This window comes from Chiloscyllium plagiosum, chromosome 23 (genome assembly GCF_004010195.1).
Source record: "Chiloscyllium plagiosum isolate BGI_BamShark_2017 chromosome 23, ASM401019v2, whole genome shotgun sequence".
Lineage (NCBI taxonomy): Eukaryota > Metazoa > Chordata > Chondrichthyes > Orectolobiformes > Hemiscylliidae > Chiloscyllium > Chiloscyllium plagiosum.
The window spans coordinates 12,149,657-12,171,317 of record NC_057732.1 but is presented as its reverse complement, the minus strand read 5'-3'; the positions used below and the strand labels follow the sequence as shown (position 1 = coordinate 12,171,317).

Sequence of the window (21,661 nt, the reverse complement as noted above, 5' to 3'; positions counted from 1 at the left end):
AAAAGGTGTGGTCTTTACAGTCACAGTAACATGATGAAAGCAGTTAGGATTAAATGAGAGAGGCCCACCCTGAACATTTCAATATACGACCACTAATGGGTGACACGGTGGCTCAGTGGTTAGCACTGCTGCTTCACAGCGCCAGGGACCCAGGTTCAATTCTACCCTTGAGCAACTGTCGGGAGTTTACACATTCTCCCCGTGTCTGCGTGAGTTTTCTCTCTCACAGTCCCAGGATGTGCAGGTTAGATGGATTGGCCATGCTAAATTGCCCATAGTGTCCCGGGATGGACTGGGTTACAGGGATAGGCTAGGTCTGAGTGAGATGCTCTTTGGATGGTTGGTGAGGACTCAATGGGCAAAATGGTCTCCTTCCACATTGTAGGGATTCTATGATGAAATGTAATAAATAAACAGATAGAGTTGAGGCAAGGGAGTAGAGTAGGAATGTGGAAAATGAAGTTCAGTGAATGGCAGAAAGGGAACAAGGGGAGAAGGGGGCATCAAGTAGCAAGAAAGAGGGAAATAATATTACTTAGACAGAGAACTACCGCAGAATTCTCAGATGCAGAAGAATCTAGATGTTATGAAACTTTGAGGTATTCAAGAACGTTAAAGAGTTGAAGTATGGCACTATTTTTATATGGTTTTAAGTACAATGCAAATGGAATTAATGTCACATCATTGAGCTTTATACTCCCTCAGAATGTCAATTCACGTGTGAACATGGCCCACCCTGATGAGCAATGAATGCTTGTGGATGATTGCATTGACTTAGTGTTCTTGACAGAACATAGTTAAGAGGTGATAACACTTTTCCCATAACCATTGCTCCTCCGCCAAATATTTTCCATCACTGACCCTTCCTAGACCATTCCGCAGAATAACTATCACACTAACTAAATACCACACCCTTCTGACTCCCTGTTTCTCTGACATCTCTTGAATATCTTACCTTGTTTCACCCATTCACCTCTCCACTTCAATCCTCTTTTTCCCTGTTGGCTTTTCCACTTTAGTTTTCTCACTGAGGTATCATCATTGTGTCCCTCCCTCCACCTCTGCACGCAGTACCGTCTCAAGCTCAGTCATTTCAACCTTCACTTCAACTAAGGGTGTTCTCCTCACTGAGCTCACTGCCATCTCGTCTTCCCTTAATGTAAACTCCCCAACTCATATCCATGGCAATCCCCTTGATCTTGCTATTTTCAATCAAAGGAATGTCTGTTTCCTTGGTACTGCTGTTCACCCACATCTGCCATTGTCTTTTCCTATGACTACTGCCTTTTCCTAGTTCACCTCCAATTTCACTTACAACTGAAGAGCCTTTCACCCACTAAGCTGTTAGGGTAGTGGTTAAGTCACTGGACTAGAAATCCAGAGGCCCAGAATAATGCTCTGGGAAGATGGCTTCAGACCTCACCAAGGCATCTGTTGGAATTTAAATCTGCTTAATAAATCTGGAATTGAAAGTGAGTTTAATGGGTAATTGAAATGATTTGAAGCCATCAGTTCATAAACGTAGATCAGAGAAGGAAATCTGCCTTCCTTACAATGGCTCTCAGTCAAGCAATGACTAGACTTTAAAATTATTTTTCTTGTTTCCAAATTCTCTTCCCATTTCTGTAAGGGGAGGTGATGACCCAGTGGTATTATCGCTGGACTGTTACTCTGGAGACCCAGATAATGTTCTGGGGACACAGGTTCAAATCCCACCACAGCAGATGCTGGAATTTGAATTCAATAAATATCTGGAATGAAGAGTCTAATGATGACCATAATCTATTGCTGTGGTCAGAAAAATCCATCTGGTTCACTGTCCTTTAGGGAAGGAAACTGCCATCCTTGCCTGGTCTGGCCTATATGTGACTCCAGACCCACAGCGGTGTGGTTGACTCCTAATTGCCCTCTTGGCAATTAGGGATGGGCCATACAAGTTGCCCTCATCCTGTGAATGAATAAAGCAAAAAGAAACATCTCCTCTATGCCAACACACCTCAAAGGTCTGCATTCCTCTCAGCTGGCCTTTTGAGCATCAGTAATTTTAATCACACTTACGCTGTCCACATGTGCAGTATCTCTCTCACTGATGTCATTCTGTTGTTCAAATTTATTGGGCTTATTTGGATGCTGCCAAATTTTCACTGGCAGGGTGTCTCTCAAAATGTGCATGCACAGAACTTCCTACCATGATTATCTTTCAGAGACATGCTCAAGTCTTAATGTGTGACTCAGTGAAACATTTTACTTTGTGACTTTACTTGGGATGCACCCTGGGATGTTCCATTACATTTTGATGGCATCATGAATGTAATTACAGTACTTGGCATTGGAGGAGAAGCAGGATTGAGAGTCCACAGTTCAGATAGAACAGGGACAGTACTGAATGTAGACAGTAGTGAGAGCAAAGGTCACAGATAACAGGGACAGCGAATGAGATCAGAGGTAACAGCTCAGTAAATATCATTCTGGGGTGACCAGAAAGACCAAAACTGCTTTTTCCAGTCTTCTGTGCTCGTTTATAGTAAGTCCTCAAAGTTACCATAGGAACCAACACTAATACTGTAGTAACAGTAAGATCTTCCTTATCATAAAACCAACTATTAACACTTTATTAGAAGCTGGGTGTTTATGTCTATTCAAGGCCGAGATAGACACATTTTAGAGCAAAGGGACAAAAATGGAATTGAGAATTATGCTAATAGCAATGATCTCATTGATTGGCAGAGCAGATTTGAAGGGCTGAATGGCCTACATGTTATGGTTTGATTTATTCTACCTTCGAAATTAAAACATTTTGCATTGTTTAATTCCTTCAGTGGTAAACGAAATAACTTTTAGAATAAGTTGAAATTTACAACTTGAAACTTTTTTCATATTTTTGACGTATCTCCTTCTCATCGGCGATCCTACTTCTTGGCATAGCTTCTTTCCATTCTCGGGACCTCTCTTCATTTCTTCAAACCTCCACCCCGCCACCACCAGTTATACATTTTTCCTTACTTCATGACCTCTGATTAGTGTCTGCGTCTTCACTCCCCAACTCAGCTTCTTACTGGTTCATCTCCTGGACTTGCACTGCCAAGGTCTAAATGCAGTCTGAAGCCGGAACTCTTCCTTCATGGAAGTGTGAATCCCACTGGTTGGAAGTGCTGGCTCTTTTATAGTGCACGTGCTTTCAAATGCTCCCCATTTGCTCGTTCGCTTTCCTGAATGTTTGCTTTGAGCTAGGGCCTTGGAGAGAGCAGGAGCAACTTTGCAAGTTACTTTTAATAAACACATGGGTTGCATAAAGCCCCAGTAGCTCTGAATGATTGGGACACGCATTTTCATTGCATAGAGTTTGTGCTTCAAATTGAATCTGGATCTTGAATAGGAAAACAAGTACAACAGAGGGATGTAGCTCATCTGGTGACAAAGGGTTAGAAGTAGGGAGCAGCCATGACTTCGGAAACTACTTCTCCCAAAGGGTTGTGAATCTGTGGAATTCACAGCTCCAACATGTGGTGCATGATGGGACAGTGAGTAAATTTGAGGAGTTAGACAGATTTTTAATTGGTAATGGGTTGTAGGGAAATGGAGAGAAGGCAGGAAAATTGGGGTGAGGAGCATATCAGCCATGATTGAACGGCAGAGCAGATTGAATGGGCCAAATGGGCTTATTCTGCTCCTATACTTTAGGAAATTATGAGTCTGTAACTCAAAAATCAGGAAGGCACCAGCCAGGCCACACCGGAGGCAACGTTAAGATTAATCTCTAACATGTGAGCAAGGAGCAAATTTAGGCTTCTCCCAATCACTAACATTACAGCTGATGTGATAATGAATCCAGTGACTTTCTACAAAATGGCAGGTACTCATTAAATAACCAACATTAAAGTGAAACAACACTAAACGGGGCAACTTCAGAATACATTAAGGATCATGCATTCTGAGCTCCTGACCACCCCACCTCTCATTTATCTCTCCACACTGGAGGCTCCCTGCCTTCAGTCCTGATGAAGGGCTTTGGCCCGAAACGTCGATTTTCCTGCTCCTCGGATGTCCCTTTGTCTTTTCAAAAAATAAACAATTTGCCAAAAGGAATTGACTATTAACGTGTGTCCCAATTTCTGAGGCCCTAATCTGCACAGTTGCATTTAGAGATAAACCTGTCTCTTGGCATTGATTATTTGTTATTATCCCTCCAATGGCAACTTAAGTGAAGCAAATACTCCTATCAATTTTGGCACTAATTGACTGAGATATGCAGTAGGTACATCGTAATGGCTTACTATTCCTTTCAAATATGGTTAAGAGGTTACTTAAAGAGATCTAACGTCTTCATTGGATGCCATTTTCTCCACAGACGACTTCAGCCGAGTGAAATTAAGATCTCTTCACAATGAAGAGGGCTTGGACTACATCAATGCTAACTACATCCCTGTAAGTAATTGGTGTGGTACAGAAGTTTTTAATCATTCTTTTTCAGTCTCAGTGGTTTCAATTGGAGAGAACTTGGTTCATTAAGATGTCACTGACATGACATCCCATGCCTTCCCCCTATGAGAAACAGAGCACTGCCACTGGTTTTGTAAAGTTTGATTTACCAAAACAACCACCCTGACGCCATCTCAGTATTTTTGGAGTAGCTTACAAACAAGTCCAACCACAGTTGGTCATATCTCACAATTACTGTAAATGCTTTGTAACTTAATGCCCACTTTGTACGCTTAATATTTAAATTGATTGTCCTTTAGCAGTTTCAGTGCGGTAAAGTAGTGGAATTAATTTTTAAACAGTCTGAATCATTCACCTATCTGAGGATCTGAAGACCCAACTGAAACCAACATGTTCATTTTAAAAGATGAGAAACTTAACAAACAATCCAGGTCTTTTTCAATCTATAATTTCAGTTACATTACACTGTAAACTTTTGCTATAAATTCTATCTTGTGATCTTATACTCCTCAACCACCTGATGAAGGTGCAGCACTCTGAAAGCTAGTGCTTCTAAATAAACCTGGATTTGTATCATTTTTAACTTTGTATCTGAGGATCAATACCAAAATGTTCAATTAAGCTGCTTACTCCTCCAATTTGGTCTGTAAACTGGCACAACAACATAGATTTTCAGGTAGTTGAGTTCTCAAGTTACTTGGTCAATTCACTCATTCAGGGGAGAAAATGTAGCTAGTTTCGCAATTAATTTCATTATTTAAAATTAACATTTGCCACTTGAATGCAAGTGTTTAGATCTTTAAAGTTTTATTTTTCTTGCTTTCTTTAAATTCCTCCTCCCGAGTAGCTGAAGACTCTTGGTCAGGATTTGATGCTGTGACTGTCAGGTTCAATCAGTAGCGACTTGCCATGTGTGAGATTTCACAAGTGTCACTATGCTAATATAATCATCATCTCCCCAAAACTGAAAGATTTGTGGCCAACAAGAATAGCAGGATCATGATCAAGAGTACAAATGACAGCTGATTTTATTTACTCCTTTTGGGAAGAGCAGTATGATCAAGTATAATGGTTCTGTAATGGCTCAGTTACCATTCATTAACTCAAAGAGAAGAAACCCTTGGACATTTCTGTTTGGTCACAGTGATGAATTAACTTGCAATAACATGATTCCCAGGATCTGGGCAGCAACCTGCAAGTTCCCCTCCAAGCCACTCACCACCATGACTTGGAAAAATATGGTCATCACTTCACGATTGGACCAAGATCCTGCAATTCTACCCCTAAGGACATTATGGGTCAACCCACAGCACATCATCTGCAATGGTTCAAGAAGGCAGCTCACTGTCATTTTTACAAGGGCAACTAGGGACAGGCAATAAAATAGCGGCCAACCAGCAAAGTCCATGTCCCATAAGTGTATATTAAAAAAAATCTTAGAGGGTGCATTTTAAAATGGGATTGCAAAGAGGGGCTACCTCTCCTTTAGCAAGGGTCGTGTATAAAAAATTCTGTCTGACAGATGAGGTATAACCAGTAGATATGGATAATTCTGTGTTGAGCAACTAAAGGACTGCTTGAAGTACAGAGAATGGAAGGTTCTGCTGAGCAAGATGGGATGCTGTACAATAGATAACACTGCACAGTGTTTCATGTTTCTCATAATGGCAATTGTTTTGGAATGTTGAACTTTAGCTATATTACCCATAGTCTTTGGAACAAAAAGGTCAACTGTAATTTATTTTCCACAGGGATTTAACTCTGCACGTGAATACATTGCAACGCAAGGACCCTTGCCGGAGACCAGAAATGATTTTTGGAAAATGATAATGCAGCAGAAATCCTGTATCATCGTTATGCTTACACAATGTACTGAGAGGAGACGGGCAAGTAACTTAAATAAACTAACAGCATCCACAGCTGTAATGGTCTGGTCCACTTACCATCTCGCCATCAAAACTGATGTTCCATTAAAACATTTTTTGTTATCATGACTTTATATACATTATCAGAACTTACTACCGATTCTAGGCACTAGCCAGTGTACATAGTCCACATTTGCTGAAATATTGACATCTTAAATCACCCCAGGAGAAAGTGAGGACTGCAGATGCTGGAGATCAGAGCTGAAAATGTGTTGCTGGAAAAGCGCAGATCAGGCAGCATCCAAGGAGCAGGAGAATCGACGTTTCGGGCATGAGCCCTTCCTGAAAACGTCGATTCTCCTGCTCCTTGGATGCTGCCTGACCTGCTGCGCTTTTCCAGCAACACATTTTCAGCATCTTAATCACCCTGCACAGGGAGTTATTGAGGAGAGTCTCTGGTCTTGGTATTTTATCTCTGGATACCTCTTACTCACACATCATGAATGTCCTAACTAGCCTGTAATGGGCGATTGCCCTGATGCTTTAAATTTTAAATGTTCATCTTTAAATCCCTCCACAGATTACATATTTATTAATTTATGATAACTCAAACATATCTAGAAGTAATATACGGCTCACTCTGAGCTTGCTTTGCTATTCAAGGTAACAAAATATCTTCACGCTAACTTCACTTTAACACTATTTGGATAGCGTGGAAATGGCCAAAAATGTATTGATCTCAACTTTAAATGCACCTTGTGACGGTGCATGCACAGGCAGGGAGGAGAGAATTCTGAAGATTCACAACTCTTTAACTGAAGAACTTTCTTCTTATCCCATTCCTAAATGGTTCCTGGTTTTATAACCTTCAGGCAGGGAAACAGAAACTAAACTGGCTGAAAATTTTCTATATGTCAGTGCAAATTCATCATTCTCCTGAACTCCAGAGACTATAAACCCCATTCTATTCAATCTTTTACCTCCGTAACCAATCTAGATCCTGCTATAAGGGAACTATGCTGTCCTTTGGTAAAGAAACCACAACTGTGCCAGTTATTGAGAGTGTGGGTTTATCAAAGCCATGACATATGGTTCTGAAATAGATTGTTATACTTCAGCTTTTTGCAGTAAAGGATTAAATGCCATTTTAATTACAAATGCATATTAATTACACAAATTAAAAAAATGATGAAAAATTGATTTTTGTTTGCAGGTAAAATGTGACCATTATTGGCCTTTTAATGAACAGCCTGTTGGTTATGGGGACATCACTGTTGAAATGGTTTTTGAATCAGAGCCCTCAGATCAGGCTGAGGAGACTTATCAGTCTGAATGGATCATCAGGGAATTCAACGTAAGCTACGTAAGTTGTTCAGCTCTGATTTTGCTGTAAACCTTTTGTTCTGTCAGTCAGTGTGATGGTGATACTTAATTCAAATAAATGCATTTTCACACCCTTCCAAAGAAAATGATCACTAATGTTATTGAAGCAGGAGTGGAGTTGAGATTATAATCTGAGACCTGGTTTGTGCCACGTGCGGCAGCATTTGATTGGCCTTGGGGCAGAGAGAATTGATGTTTTACTCCAGCAAGTGTAAACGCCTCCATTAAGAAAATGGGGAGATTACTGATAAATTAATATAGCTCGAAGAAAGCGACAGCTGGGGTGTTCAAATCAGATTTGTATCACTGGATGGCAGCTGCGAGTGACCATTATGATTAACAGAGAACAAGAATGCTTGTGGAATTTAGACACTGGCTCAACAACTGCTCTGGTTATAGTTTTATTTTACAATTCCAATTATCTGATTGCGTATTAGTACAATAGGTCTAAAATCATATTTAATTTTACTCACTTGTCTAAATTATTTTTAATTCAAGCTCACTTTTTAACTGAATTAATTAAATATATCCACCAGAAGTTCCATGACCACTACCCCCTTTGATGCTCTCCATGATGGGAAGTGTCTCCAATGACAGGTCTGGGGTTAGTTTAGATTAGACTCCCTACAGATTAGATTCCCTAGAGTGTGGAAACAAGCCCTTCGGCCCAACCAGTCCAGACCGACGCTGAAGAGTAACCCACCCAGACCCATTTCCCTCTGACTAACGTACCTAACCTATGGGCAATTTAGCATGGCCAATTCACCTGACCTGCACATTTTTGGACTGTGGGAGGAAACCGGAGCTTCCGGAGGAAACCCACGCAGACACAGGGAGAATGTCCAAACAAAATGTGGGTACAGTCACGATATGAAAAATTATCTACACAAGTGATTAAACCATTTGTAGCTATTTCAGGGTATGAGACATCTTTGACTGTAAAATATTAACCAGGCTTACGACCTCTACTCAGTCTCACATCCAAATATGGAATAGTCACCGAACAAACACTGCTGCTTCACAACACCAGGAACCTGGGTTCAATTCCACCCTTATGCAACTGCCAGCATAGTGTTTGTATATCCTCCCATAGTCCAAACATGCAGGTTAGTTGGATTTTCCATAATGTCCAGGGATTTGCAAATAGAGGGAATGAGGCTGGGTAGGTGGACTCAGAATCCCTTTTGGGGGGGCGGGGAGGAAAGCAGGCCATTTAAGTTCCATTTCCTTCAAGAATTCCAGTTCCTTCCTCAAATTTTCCATGTTTCTATGCTGGCTCCTCATTCTCCCTGATTTTTTGATTGCAAAACAATGATGTCTTTATTGTGCATTTTAAAGGGCAACTTGGTCAGCATTTATTGCCCATTAAGTCACATGTAGACCAGACCAGAGAAGGATTGCAGGTTTCCTTTGCTAATGGACATTAGTGAATTAAATAGATTTTACAATAACTGACAGTAGTTACATCATTGTCATTATTGTTTGCTATTTATCGAATTTGAATTTCACCATCTGCCATGGGATGTGATTCAAACCCATTAGTCTAGGACTCTGGCTTACTAGGCCACCACCTCCTCGACGTTACATTAACTGAATTGTCTAGTTCTTCTCTCTTCCGGGATGGTATTTGTTTACTGTGAACTCAACGTACCCTACTTCAATTTAATTTGTGCAGTTTACTGTAATTAGTTTCCAGATATGTATCCTTTTTACAGGCAGATGAAATTCAGAGAGTGATTCACTATAATTACATGGCATGGCCAGATCATGGTGTGCCCAGTGCTAGTGCAACAGAGAACATCTTACAGTTCGTACAACTGGTCAGGCAGGAGGCAATGGAGAGACCCGGCCCAATAGTTGTGCACTGCAGGTAAGTCTATTCAATTATGTTATTAGTGCAGCTAACTGTTTTAACTGTCACCTTGTGACCTGGCAAAAAAAACCTAGGCTTACAGTATTATTCTGTGCAATTATTATAGTTTTAAAAATTTATTTACCACACTCTAAATATCAAATATTGATAAATTTGAGAAGGCTCCCTTCTAGTAAATTTAAGGAAAAGTTGCATTAATATTAAAATGATGTAAATAAAGTATAACAGTGATGTGTATACCCCCTGCATTACATTTCTATTGGTGTGTGATTTTACATTGTTGATGTTGATCTCTGTTATCTGGAATATTTGATCAATTGGCACAGTCTTAGCCCCATAGGTGTTAGATAATAAAAAGTTTACTGTAAAATAAAATGGACTTCAGTGTTGGTTCAATAGAAAAAAAAATCTATAAGTAAGAAATAGTAATGCATTACTACTGATCTAACCCACTGCTCCCAGAAATTGTTCCAAAATCTCTCTCAATGTTTCTTTACCGTTTTTCTTTAAATTTCAAAATAAATTGGGCTCATCCTATTTTAATTGAAATGGAGTTGCATTTCACACTTATTTGAATTAACTTGGACTCGCAGATTACTTTCAATAGATTGGATGCATTATAGGTAGTGATTCTTGAGATATACTAAATTATTCAAGTGAGCAGAAGAAATTCCATGGCATTATTTAAAGCAGAACAAGGAATAGTCCCAGTATCCTATTCAATAATCATTCCTCAAACAATATTATAACATAGATTAGCAGTCTATCTATTCGTTATATCACCATGTTATACGTAATTTAGTTATTCTATATACACAATAATGATGAGGATTTAATGCTTGAGACACTGTATATTTCAAACAGGTGTGTATCCTTCCCTTCCTCCTTGCAAGGCAGTATATCACAGAAAGAGGTAATTTAGCTCACTGTACCAGTGACAGCTTTCTGAAAGAATTTTTCACTTAATCCTAGAACGCTCCCTCTTCACTATAATAAGAACTTAAAAGGATATGTTTTTACAACTCTCTTAATGATTCTGCATTCTGCTTCTAGTCATACATTTTAGATCCTAACCACCTCATGTTTAACACTTTTCTTGTTCTGTCCCTTTATTATATTAAATGAAAAATGCATTAGTTTTAGGGAAGATGGCCTTTCAAGTCTTGAACATTATGAAGTCCTTGATAACTTTTATAATTGAAAGTTAATCTTGTTTTCATCTGTTACATGCTGCCTAGTCCTATTCCCAGGGCTTGATTAATGCTACACTGGCATTGCTTTACAAGATTGGAGAGGTGACCTGTTCAGGATGCATTTCTCACATGCCTGAACTATACTGTCAAGTGTAGGTAAAAACAATGACTGCAGATGCTGGAAACCAGATTCTGGATTAGTGGTGCTGGAAGAGCACAGCAGTTCAGGCAGCATCTAAGGAGCAATAAAATCGATGTTTCGGGCAAAAGCCCTTCAAGTGTAGTAGTGCAGGTTTAAGTGCTTGGGATTATGCACGTAAATATTCTTCTTTACTTCATCTTAAATAGAGACAGAACAGATCCCAATCAAGTATCTTAACTGTACCATGAAATGCTGGCCCATTAGTTGGAAAGGAAAAGTGTCAAAATCTGCTCAAATTGTAAAAAGCCCTGCGTCAGTGCAACGTTTAGCATACCCTCAGATATAGGAACAGAAGTAGTCCATTCAGCCCAATGGACTATTTCTGTTCCTATATCTGAGGGTATGCTAAATGTTGCACTGCTGCAGAGCTTTTCACAATTTGAGCAGATTTTGACGCTTTTCCTTTCCACTATTTCAATCATGTTTGATAGGTTTCTCAACCCTATTCTCCTGCCTTCTCCCCGTAACCTTTGAACCTCTGAAGAACCTATTTCTGTCTTAAATGCACTCAATGACTTGGCCTCCTTGGCAATAAGTTTCACACATTTACAACCCTCTGGCTGAAGTTATCCTGCACGTCTCAGTTCGAAGAGGGTGCCCCTTCATCCCTGAGGCTATGCTCTGGAAACATCTTCTCCACTCTATCCAGGCCTTTCAGTCAGAACGCCCATCATTCTTCTAAACTCTATATCACAGACCCAACATCCTCATACAACAAACTCTTCAACCCGTAGGATCATTCTTGTAAACCACCTCTAAAATTACACCCCCACCTTTTATCTCAGCCCGCTTGGCACATCAGCCTCATTCCTGAAGAAGGGTTTATGCCCGAAACGTCAGTTCTCCTGCTCCTCGGATGCTGTCTGGCCTGCTGCGCTTTTCCAGCACCATACTTTTCAACTCTGGTCTCCAGCATCTGCAGTCCTCACTTTCTCCTAACCACCTCTAATACCAGCAATACTGTGCACAATATTCCAAACAGTCTGACCAAAGCCTTACACAGCCTTAGCAGTACATCTGTCCTTGTATTCTAGCCCTCTTGAAATGAGTGCTAGCCTTGCATTCACCATCCAAACTGATAACTGAGCCTGCATGTTAACCTGAAGAAAATCCTGAACTTGGACTTCCAAGTCCCTTTGCATTTCAGATTTCTGAATATTTTCAGTTTAGAAAATAGTCCACACCCCTTCTTCCTACCAAAATGTATAACCTCTTGCAAGCATTTATAAATCATTAAAGTTATACTTGCTGCGACTATCCCCCTTGCAACACGATTCAGAAAAGATTAGTAAGAAAATCTGTGAAACAATTTCTCAACATCCATTGTGCCAAATAAGCAAATAATTTTGAGTTCCCATCAAAACCCCATTAAATGCTCACAACTCCAAGCTCTCCACACTTAGGTACCAATCGGATACATCTCCTCCACAACATCTTGACATCCTTCCTAAGGGCAGTATAAATTCAAGAAGTGCATGTTTCATTAAATATCCATTTGCTGTAATAAGAGCTTCTTTCATGGCCATACTGCAGTAACTAAATTGATTACTTAAGACTATGCAGTCAACCAATAATTGGCAAAGTGAGACCTCTTTTTAGGAATAATGATTTAACCAATGTACTTCTGACATGTCTAGCGCTGGTGTGGGAAGAACGGGCACCTTTATAGCTCTTGACCGACTTATGCAGCACATCCAGGAGCATGAGTACGTAGATATCCTGGGCCTGGTGACTGAAATGCGTACATACAGAACATCAATGGTTCAGACAGAGGTAGGTCAGAGATGTGTACAAGTGGAGTTTCATTGGGGAAAGCAAACTTCTACTAATAATATAGTTACTCGTGAATCATGCAAACTAGTTCAGAATTCAATTGGCTTGGGTGTAATTATATAATTTTTCTTGGAATTTTGCCTCACTGTCCCCTGAGATAGGAAAATTTGTCAACTTACTCAGATTTGCTTCTGATGAAGCAGCTTTTGTTTTCAGGGTATTTTGAAATGCTCTACATATTGTGAAATTGATTTAGAAATGTCATTACTGATTTGCAAGTTTAACATTGCATAATAAAAAAAGCCTGTGAAAACATAGGCTACAGAGACAACTGTAATTAAAATTATGGAATTATCTGGCCTTCCTAAAAATCACAAGAAATATGTTATATTGATTTATCTTGTATTATCTTCAAGAAGATAAATATAGATCAATATAAAGTATAACGTCAAGGTAACAAGTTTTTTTTTAAATTGGGCTCACTACTTCATCTAGAACCCTACAAATTGGAGCCAGGCCAGAACTGTTCTAACTCTGCCACAAGTTCATCTCTATGACAATGACTCCAAGTTGTGGTGATCTTACTTTGAATATTTTTTTCCACCCAGGAACAGTACATTTTCATTCATCGGTGCGTGCAGCTGATGTGGAAAAAGAGAAAGCAACAGTATGGCAACAGTGATGTGATATATGAGAATTCTAGACCCTCCCAGCTATGAAGCCTGAAAGGTAAGAATTCCATTATATGGTGGCAACTGTGTTATCTTAATGTAATGCTCACTTGAAAAATTAGCATTTAGAGCAGATGGCCAACCCAAGATACTCTCTTCCCGCCCCCCCCCCCCCCCACCCCAAACTCCAGTAATTTTCCTCTTTTTGTGGGTGTGAATGTATGCAAAGCCCTGGTGTTTTGTGCTCTTGCCTTACTGAAGGTAACTGTTAATATCACTGAATTCCTTGGAATTAATCTTCAGGCATGGTTCCCAAAGCTCCATGTTTTGCACCATAATAGTTTTTTTAACTTGCCTGCAATATGTGAAACACTCTTGAAAGCAGGTTGTTTCCTGCCAGTTGAGTTTGATGCAATCCCTTAACATTAATACTGATATAAAATTTGACTTAAGCTTACAATTTCATTGCGTAAAGGAGTTGGAGGGTCTTGTTGCAGCTGTACAGGACATTGGTTAGGCCACTTTTGAAATATTGCATACAGTTATGGTCTCCTTCCTATCGGAAAGATGTTGTGAAACTTGAAAGGGTTCAGAAAAGATTTACAAGGATGTTGCCAGGGTTGGAGGATTCGAGCCATATGGAGAGGCTGAATAGGCTGGAGCTGTTTTCCCTGGAGTGGGTGACCTTATAAAGGTTTACAAAATCATGAGGGGCACGGATAGGATAAATAGACAAGGTCTTTTCTCTGGGGTGGGGGAGTCCAGAACTTGATAGCATAGGGTGAGAGGGGAAAGATATAAAAGGGACATATGGGGCAACTTTTTCATGCAGAGGGTGGTGAGTGTGTGGAATGAGCTGCCAGAGGAAGTGGTGGAAAATGGTACTATTGCAACATTTAAGAGGCATTTGGATGGGTATATGAATAGGAAGGGTTTGCAGGGATATGGGCCAAGTGCTAACAAATGGGACTAGATTAGGTTAGGATATCTGGTCAATGTGGACAAGTTGGATGGAAGAGTCTGTTTCCGTGCTGTACATCTCTATGACTCATCATTTTATCCTTTCCCATGTTCTATAATTTCTACTGTCTTTCAGATTCCAAACTTTACAGCACACTGCTTTATTCTAAGCTTCAGGTACATCCTGGGCTTGGCTCTAACCACAGAGGACCAGTGCTAGCAAGAGAGAGCTGATAAAAGAAAAGAACATTAAAAAAAAGTGCTCTGGAACAATGCCTTAAAAGTACCTGTAGTGTCTTTGGACTATTTCCACCAATGAAAATTCAGTGTGGGACCAAATTCATATGAAACAAGTGTTAAAGTAGGTACAAGCAACAAGTCCATAACGAAGAAATAAAGTGTATTGCATTCCACTGCTCGTGTTCAGTTAATGCACCATGTTACAAAGATAAACTTTCACTAAACGTCTGCTTTCCAGGAATAGTCTAGCCTTTCTTATACAAGCCAAATAAAACCACACTTTAAATTAAATGGTAAAAACTGTGAAATGACTGAGGAATTCATGGAATTATTGTATTTATGCAATAAAGAACATTTGCATCAGAGATTGGTGATTAAGATGATTTATCTGGCACTGCAGATCTGATAGGTATTCCTCAGTAATGCACATACTGTTGATTATAAATTGATGTTGTGTAATGCATTGTGTCTTGACAGTTTTGGTGTGTTGCAGAGGAGGTAAAATTCACTGTTTTCATTTAGCAGTTATAATAAATATTTCCCAACATCTACACACACTGCCCTTTTGGGTGCTGAATTTACCTAGATCTTAAAAAACACGATCACATGACTGCACATAAAATTGGCGCTCTAAATAAAAATGAGATGAGGGAGAAAAGAATGCTAATTTGAATTTGAATCATGCAAAATGTTTTATTTTACAAAAGGCACAACGATGCTATAGTTTAGCTAGTGAATTGTCACAGGAAATTTACTCCCCAGAAGTAAAAGTTATACTGGACAGTTGACAGCAAGATTCAACACAAGTGATTGAGAACCACACTCCTATAGCAGTAAGCAAACCGCTAGTCTCAAACCAGACCTGTTTATACAGTTAGAATTCTAATTGTTAGTGAGATACCATAATTATTGGAGTACCAGTTTGCACCATTCTGAAAAGATTTTAAATTTTTTTAAAAATTAAAATCAGTAAAATTATTGGATGTTACCCCATACAAATCTCTAGCCTTAAACCATTATGGTTCAAAAGCAAGATATCTACAAATGCATCTGAAGAGTATCTAATAAAAGAACTCCAAATTAAATGGAACAACCAGATGCTGCACAACATTTGGTTGAGTTTTAACTATACTCCATGAACACAACATTATCAATTTTTCGAAGTTCTCGGTGAGGCAGAAGAGAATAAGTTCTTCACATTGATATACCGGTGATGTGTTACTCAGGCCCAAACCAGAACTGCACCTTCATACAACGACACCAAAAGCAACATACCATTTCTAATGTTATGTGCTTAAATGAAGATTCAGAAACATGTGCAGCACTTGTTCTGCTGTTTGTCACTTTTGTACCATTCATAAATCATATTTGTACATTAAATCTTTGTATAATAGTATCTCTAATTTATTTTTTTTTGGTGGCTTGCAGTAGTGTAGATTTTTCAGCTTTGAATTGTACCAGTATTGGGAATGCACCGATATAAGAAAACCTCTCTGACAATAAATCATTAATTTGCACTGTCTTGTGACTTTATTTTACAACCTGATTTTACTGGGAACTAATAAAAATCTTTGGCGACAAGAAGCTATTTAGTCTATGGATATAATGGACTAAGTGTTTAATAATAACATTTCAAACAAATGCTAAAGATGTTACGATAAACTCACATTTTAAAAACAATTTGGAGTGAGCATTGGCATCATGAAACAGTACAGCACATCAGGACAAGAATCTCCTCATTGCACAACAAACCAAACCAATTCAGATATTTTATGGTGTAACAGTCTGTCATAACTATGCCCAGTGAAGCATCTTATTTACAGACAAAAGAGCTAAACTCTCAGGGAAGGGGGAGAGACTGCCCTAGATATCATGGCACTTCACTGAATGTTGCCTCAAGGCGGCCTAGCAAAACTTGAATATTCTTCACTGCTTAAAATAATGCCTAGTACAGAGGGAGAGGATTGTGGTTGCCAGAAGTCAATCATCTCAACCTTGAGGAATTCCTTCAGTAATGTCTTAGATCCAAACATCCTCTCCAATGTAATGTAGGTGGTGAGGTGGAGTGCATAATGTTCAGCATCCTTCACACAATCTCCTCAAATAATGAAGCAGTTCATTAAGTGTGTCCAGACCTGGACAACATTCAGGCTTGAGATAATGCGTGGGTGCAGATGTTTGCTGCCATTTAAGTGCCAGGCAATGCCCATCTTCAAAAGGACACAAAATCGATGGCATGACTACTCCTGAATCCCCAACTATCATCTTTGAGGTTAGTACTGACTAGAAACTAAACTGGACTCACGATATACATACTATAGCCAAAGGCTAGGAGGTCTGCAGTAGTCAACTCCCAGCCTGGGTCCTCAAAGCCTGTCTGTCATCTGCAAGGTATAAGCCAGGATTATAATGGAGTACTTCCCATTTGCCTGGAGAAAGTAACTTTAAACACCACTCCAGAAACTCTCACCATCGAGGGCAAAGCAACCACTTGACTGGCACCCCCGTAACAAGTGCAATATTTATTTCCCCCATCACGAGCACACAGGAGCAGCAGTATGCACCAACTACAAGATGCAATGCAACAATTCACCAATGCTCTTTAGACAGCATCTTCCAGGCCAATGATCATTCCCATCCAGAAAGGCAAAGGGAACAAAGCAAATACAAGCACCTACAAAGGTTACCGCAAAGCCATACATTGTCCTGACTTGAAACTACATTGCTGTTTCATTATCACGGAGTTAAAATCCTAGAATTCTGTCCTGCACACCACTCTGGACATATCTGTACCACATTAACTGCAGCAGTTCAACAAGGCAGCTCACCGCCACCTTCTGAAACATGACCAACGATGGACATTAATTTCTAGCCTAGTCAATAACACCCAATCCCATCAATAAAAATCAATTCCTTACCAGCAATTCCCCAAACTCCATCTGAACTTCTCAAAATTAAAAAGCTCCACTAATTTTGTTTTAGCTCAGTAGAAATATAGTCACAATGACAGTTTCTCAACCATGGTATTATAAAACGTCCACCTTGCTTTCGGTGTTATAAGCTTAATATCCTTTATAACGTAAACAGTAAAACTGCACACTGTTCTAGCCAATCATTAGCACAAATTTATTCCTATTTATCCTGTTTCTATTTATAAGCTCAAAATGCCTTATTTGACTTCATCTGCTTAGGCTCATTCATACGGGCAATTACTTATTGGAACTCTTGCATCTTTTTCATTGAGTAAACATTTCTTTTCTATTACTTTCCTCAAACCATATAACCCACAAAGATAGTCCAGTGACTATCGAGATGTGATTAAGGAACTGTACCTGGGCTCATTATACTTACAGAAGTAATTTAAAAGAAAGAATAGAGTTGTAAAATCAAATTTGCTGACATTAAGGCAGACTGCACTCTAAGAGAAGAGCATGTTGCAAACATTGATAGATTAGAGTGAATTGACAAAACTGAGATCGAATTCAATGCAGGAAAATGCAAACTCATCCACTGTAAACCCAAGATTAACAGATAAACATTTTCTAAATATTTAGAAGATAGGAACTGTGGAGGAGCAATTGGAAGACTAATATACAGAAATCATTTAAAACTAGTGGACAAGAAATAATTTTTAAAAAACTACTGGGATGTTAATTGTCATCTCAATGGAGCTGAACATAAAGGATGGCTTTTATCCTACAATTACATAAAAGTGCAATGAGACTGAACTTGGAGCACTGCATTCAACCAGGGCATCTCACCAACGACAGGTGATATTGGAGTTGGAGGGGCTGCAATACAGATTTTAATAAGGCTAAAAACATGTCAATTCATTCAGTTCAGTCATTCAAGAGGGAATTGGATAATTATTTGGATAGAAGTGGTGTGCAGGGATCTGGGAAAAGACAAGAAATTGGCACTAGATAATAGAAATAGTGCGGGTATAAAAGGTGCCAAATAGCCTATTTCTATGCCATAAAATCTTGAAATAACATTAAAAACATAAGTTATGAGAACAGGTTGTATAATCTAGTTTGCAATCCCTCAAGTATAGAAAGTGAAAACATGATTAAGACATCTAATAGGACAAATACTTTTTTTTCTAAAAAAGAAACTTAAAGCAAAACTCAGTTTCTGCTGGGAAGCATTTGTTTTACTACACACCATGAAGCAGTGAAAATTTGGAATAATTAACCCTGAGAAGATGTTGATCTAACTCAATTCAAGAGCTCCAAAATTGAGATTTTTAGATTTTGGTTAGGCAAGGGTGTTAAGGGATTTGAAACTAATACCAGTAAAGATATTGATCAATCATTATTTTAAAAAAGGCTGAATCACTTACTCCTATTCCCATGTGCCAAGGCAGTAAGGATTATGCACATTTGCAACTTAGTCTGAACTATTTCTTCAACATTCAAGAGAATAAAAAGTACAGTACTTAGTTTGTAAACCTTATTTTAAGGACTTGTAACAAAATTAGTAGAGTTTTAAATGTTTGGAGAAAAGCAACAGAAACAGTGGAACTTTCCAAATTCTGGTTGACAAGTAGTTTTACATAAAACTAACATGCTCTGGTGTAGTTTTATACCTAAAGATGTACTTATGATGATCACAATCAGGGTTAGTTTAATTTCAAATAAGCACTGGCACATTAACGTGGAAGAGGTATTAAGCAGCATAATTTCAAATCTATAACCCCCACTTGTACCTAAAGTATACTGGGATTTAAAAAATGACAAACCAATCAGGAACATGACACCAGGAACTCAACTGCAATCTGATTTAAAAATTAAGGATATAAAGTCAAACTAACTCAGTTAACAGAATCTGAGCAGAACAGTGTTCTGATGAAGGGTCACTGGACCCAACACATTAACTTTGCTTTCTCTCCACAAATGCTGCCAGATCAGTTTTTCCAGCAATTTGTTTTTGTTTCAGATTTTCCAATATCTGCAGTTCTGCGTTTCATTATAAAAGATAATCTATTGTACTATTGCCCAATTACACAATTGAATATAAAGAAACTCAAAATTTGACACCTATCAGAAATGGATTTTCAAAATTTGAAATGAAGAACATAATAAATAGGCTGTCCACTTCCACAGATTTACATAACAATATGCACCCCATAGTAACATTATTGGTACAAAATATATTTTGAAAGAGCATAAAAGTGCAACTTCCTGATTCAATTCTTAACTATTTTTTAAAGCACAGCTAGATCATACGAGAAAAACAGATCATTGGCAATAAATCTTCTACTTTACTGGGAAAGACAGTTTGAAGAGTCCAGGGTAAAGCAAGCAGCATAGGAAAATGAAGCCTTTCATTTCAGCCACTGATATGGAAACTAATCATACAATCAGGTATATTGCTGTTTTACAGTCACTGCGCGAGTTGGAGACAAAATAATCAGGTTTGCATGGAACAATTCCATTGACTGTTGAACGCTGCAAGTATGACTACCATTCCCAAGTCATTATTCACCAATTAACATGCTGTTAATGCATACTCTATTAGCTCATGATAAGCAATGGATAGTAAAACTGAAATGCAGAATAAGATAGCAATGATCAATTAGGGCCACCATGACAATTTTCCAGAAAAGTTAACTGCCTGGAAAGGACAAATGGAACAATAAAATACAAGCTTATGATGTAACAGTTTCTTGTTATTTTAATATTTAATGAGAAAAACTAACGCCATGTTGCAGCAGAGATGTAACATGACAGGCGAATAACAAATGACTCAAAATTGTTAAGACATAAAGCGAACAGTCAAAAACAGAGTTCTTTTAACAAAAAAAAAACGAAGTTAGAAGGGGTGGCAGCCTAGTGGAATTATCAATCCAGAAATGTAGGTGATATTCAGGGGACTGGCCAAAATCCCACTGAGGTACTCCACAAAGATCTCAAGCAATGTTAGGAGTTTTGGAACAATGGTAATGTCCCCACCTCTGGACCAGGAGGCACAGGTTCAAGTCCCACAAATTGCAGAGGTGCAAGATTACATCTCTAAACAGGTTGATTAGGGAAAATATTTAATGTTGCCTCAAAGGTGCAGCGCTTTAAAGCAGACAGAATTAAGGTAGACACACTTTAATGAATTGCAACATTTATTGAATTTGCTCTAAGTAGTAAATACAGTAAAACTAGAGCTCTTGTGGTGCAGTGGTAGTGACCCTACCTCTTGACCAGGAGGTTTGGGTTCAAATCCCACCTATTCCAGAGGTGTGTAATAATGTCTCTGAACAGGTTTATTAGAAAATTCAGTTAATTTTAAAAAAAAAACACAAACTAGGGCTCTTACAGCACAGTGGTAATGTTCCTCCGCCAAGCCATGAGATCCAGGTTCAAATCCTACCTGCTTCAGTGGTGCATAATAACTTCTCAGAACAGGTCGATGAGAAGAAAAAGATATACTCAAGCTGTATATTTGTAACAGATTCCAGTAGTGATACAAAAAGTCACTTGTAACCAAAGTTGCAAACTAATTTTAGGGTTTCAACCCAGAACATTAAATTAATAATCAAAATATTTCTCTCATGTTATCTACCTGTGAGATCAGCTTTGGTGCCCATTTTCTATCCAAACATTCTGCTTAACTCAGTCTAGCACTGGGGATAAATCCGATATATTTTCTACATCTTCTTCCTACACCTAAAGTGTCAACCATCGGCAAATTTCTCATCAATTGTCTAAAATACTGCAAAACAGAAAACACTGAAAATATTAGCAGCTTGTGCAGAAAAGGAAACTATTCATGCTTTAAGCTGATAGCAATTCAATTCTTCTGAAAGGTTAGGTCATTGACCTGAAACTTTGCCTAGGTTTCTATGAGCCACTGTTGCTAGGTTCCCAGGCCAGGAGCTGAAAATTCCAGAAGTGACTTTTCCTTTACCTACCCAATTGCATCTCCTCTACTCTGCCTCCTCTCCTGACCTTTTAGAAATATTACAAGAGGTGGGCAAAGTAGAGGGTGGTCCACCTGCTATCAGTCCAACCGAGTTACTCAAATGGTCAATGACCACATACAACCCAATTGCTCAGGTAGGGAAATGG

At 38.8% G+C, this 21,661-nt stretch overlaps 1 protein-coding gene across 3 annotated transcripts in view; it reads left to right on the top strand.

Annotated features, from left to right (window-relative positions):
* The window catches only part of ptpro (protein tyrosine phosphatase receptor type O), a 171,309-nt gene extending 155,686 nt beyond the window's left edge, over window positions 1–15,623 (top strand). For all 3 annotated transcript variants that reach the window (XM_043713540.1, XM_043713539.1, XM_043713538.1), the window contains 7 exons: window positions 4,349–4,425; window positions 6,192–6,326; window positions 7,519–7,668; window positions 9,404–9,558; window positions 12,594–12,729; window positions 13,338–13,458; window positions 14,497–15,623. In XM_043713540.1, coding sequence (XP_043569475.1) covers window positions 4,349–4,425; window positions 6,192–6,326; window positions 7,519–7,668; window positions 9,404–9,558; window positions 12,594–12,729; window positions 13,338–13,448 — 764 coding nt within the window. In that variant the 3' untranslated portion in view covers window positions 13,449–13,458; window positions 14,497–15,623. The remainder of the gene's footprint in view (window positions 1–4,348; window positions 4,426–6,191; window positions 6,327–7,518; window positions 7,669–9,403; window positions 9,559–12,593; window positions 12,730–13,337; window positions 13,459–14,496) is intronic.
* Window positions 15,624–21,661: the final 6,038 nt, after the last annotated feature.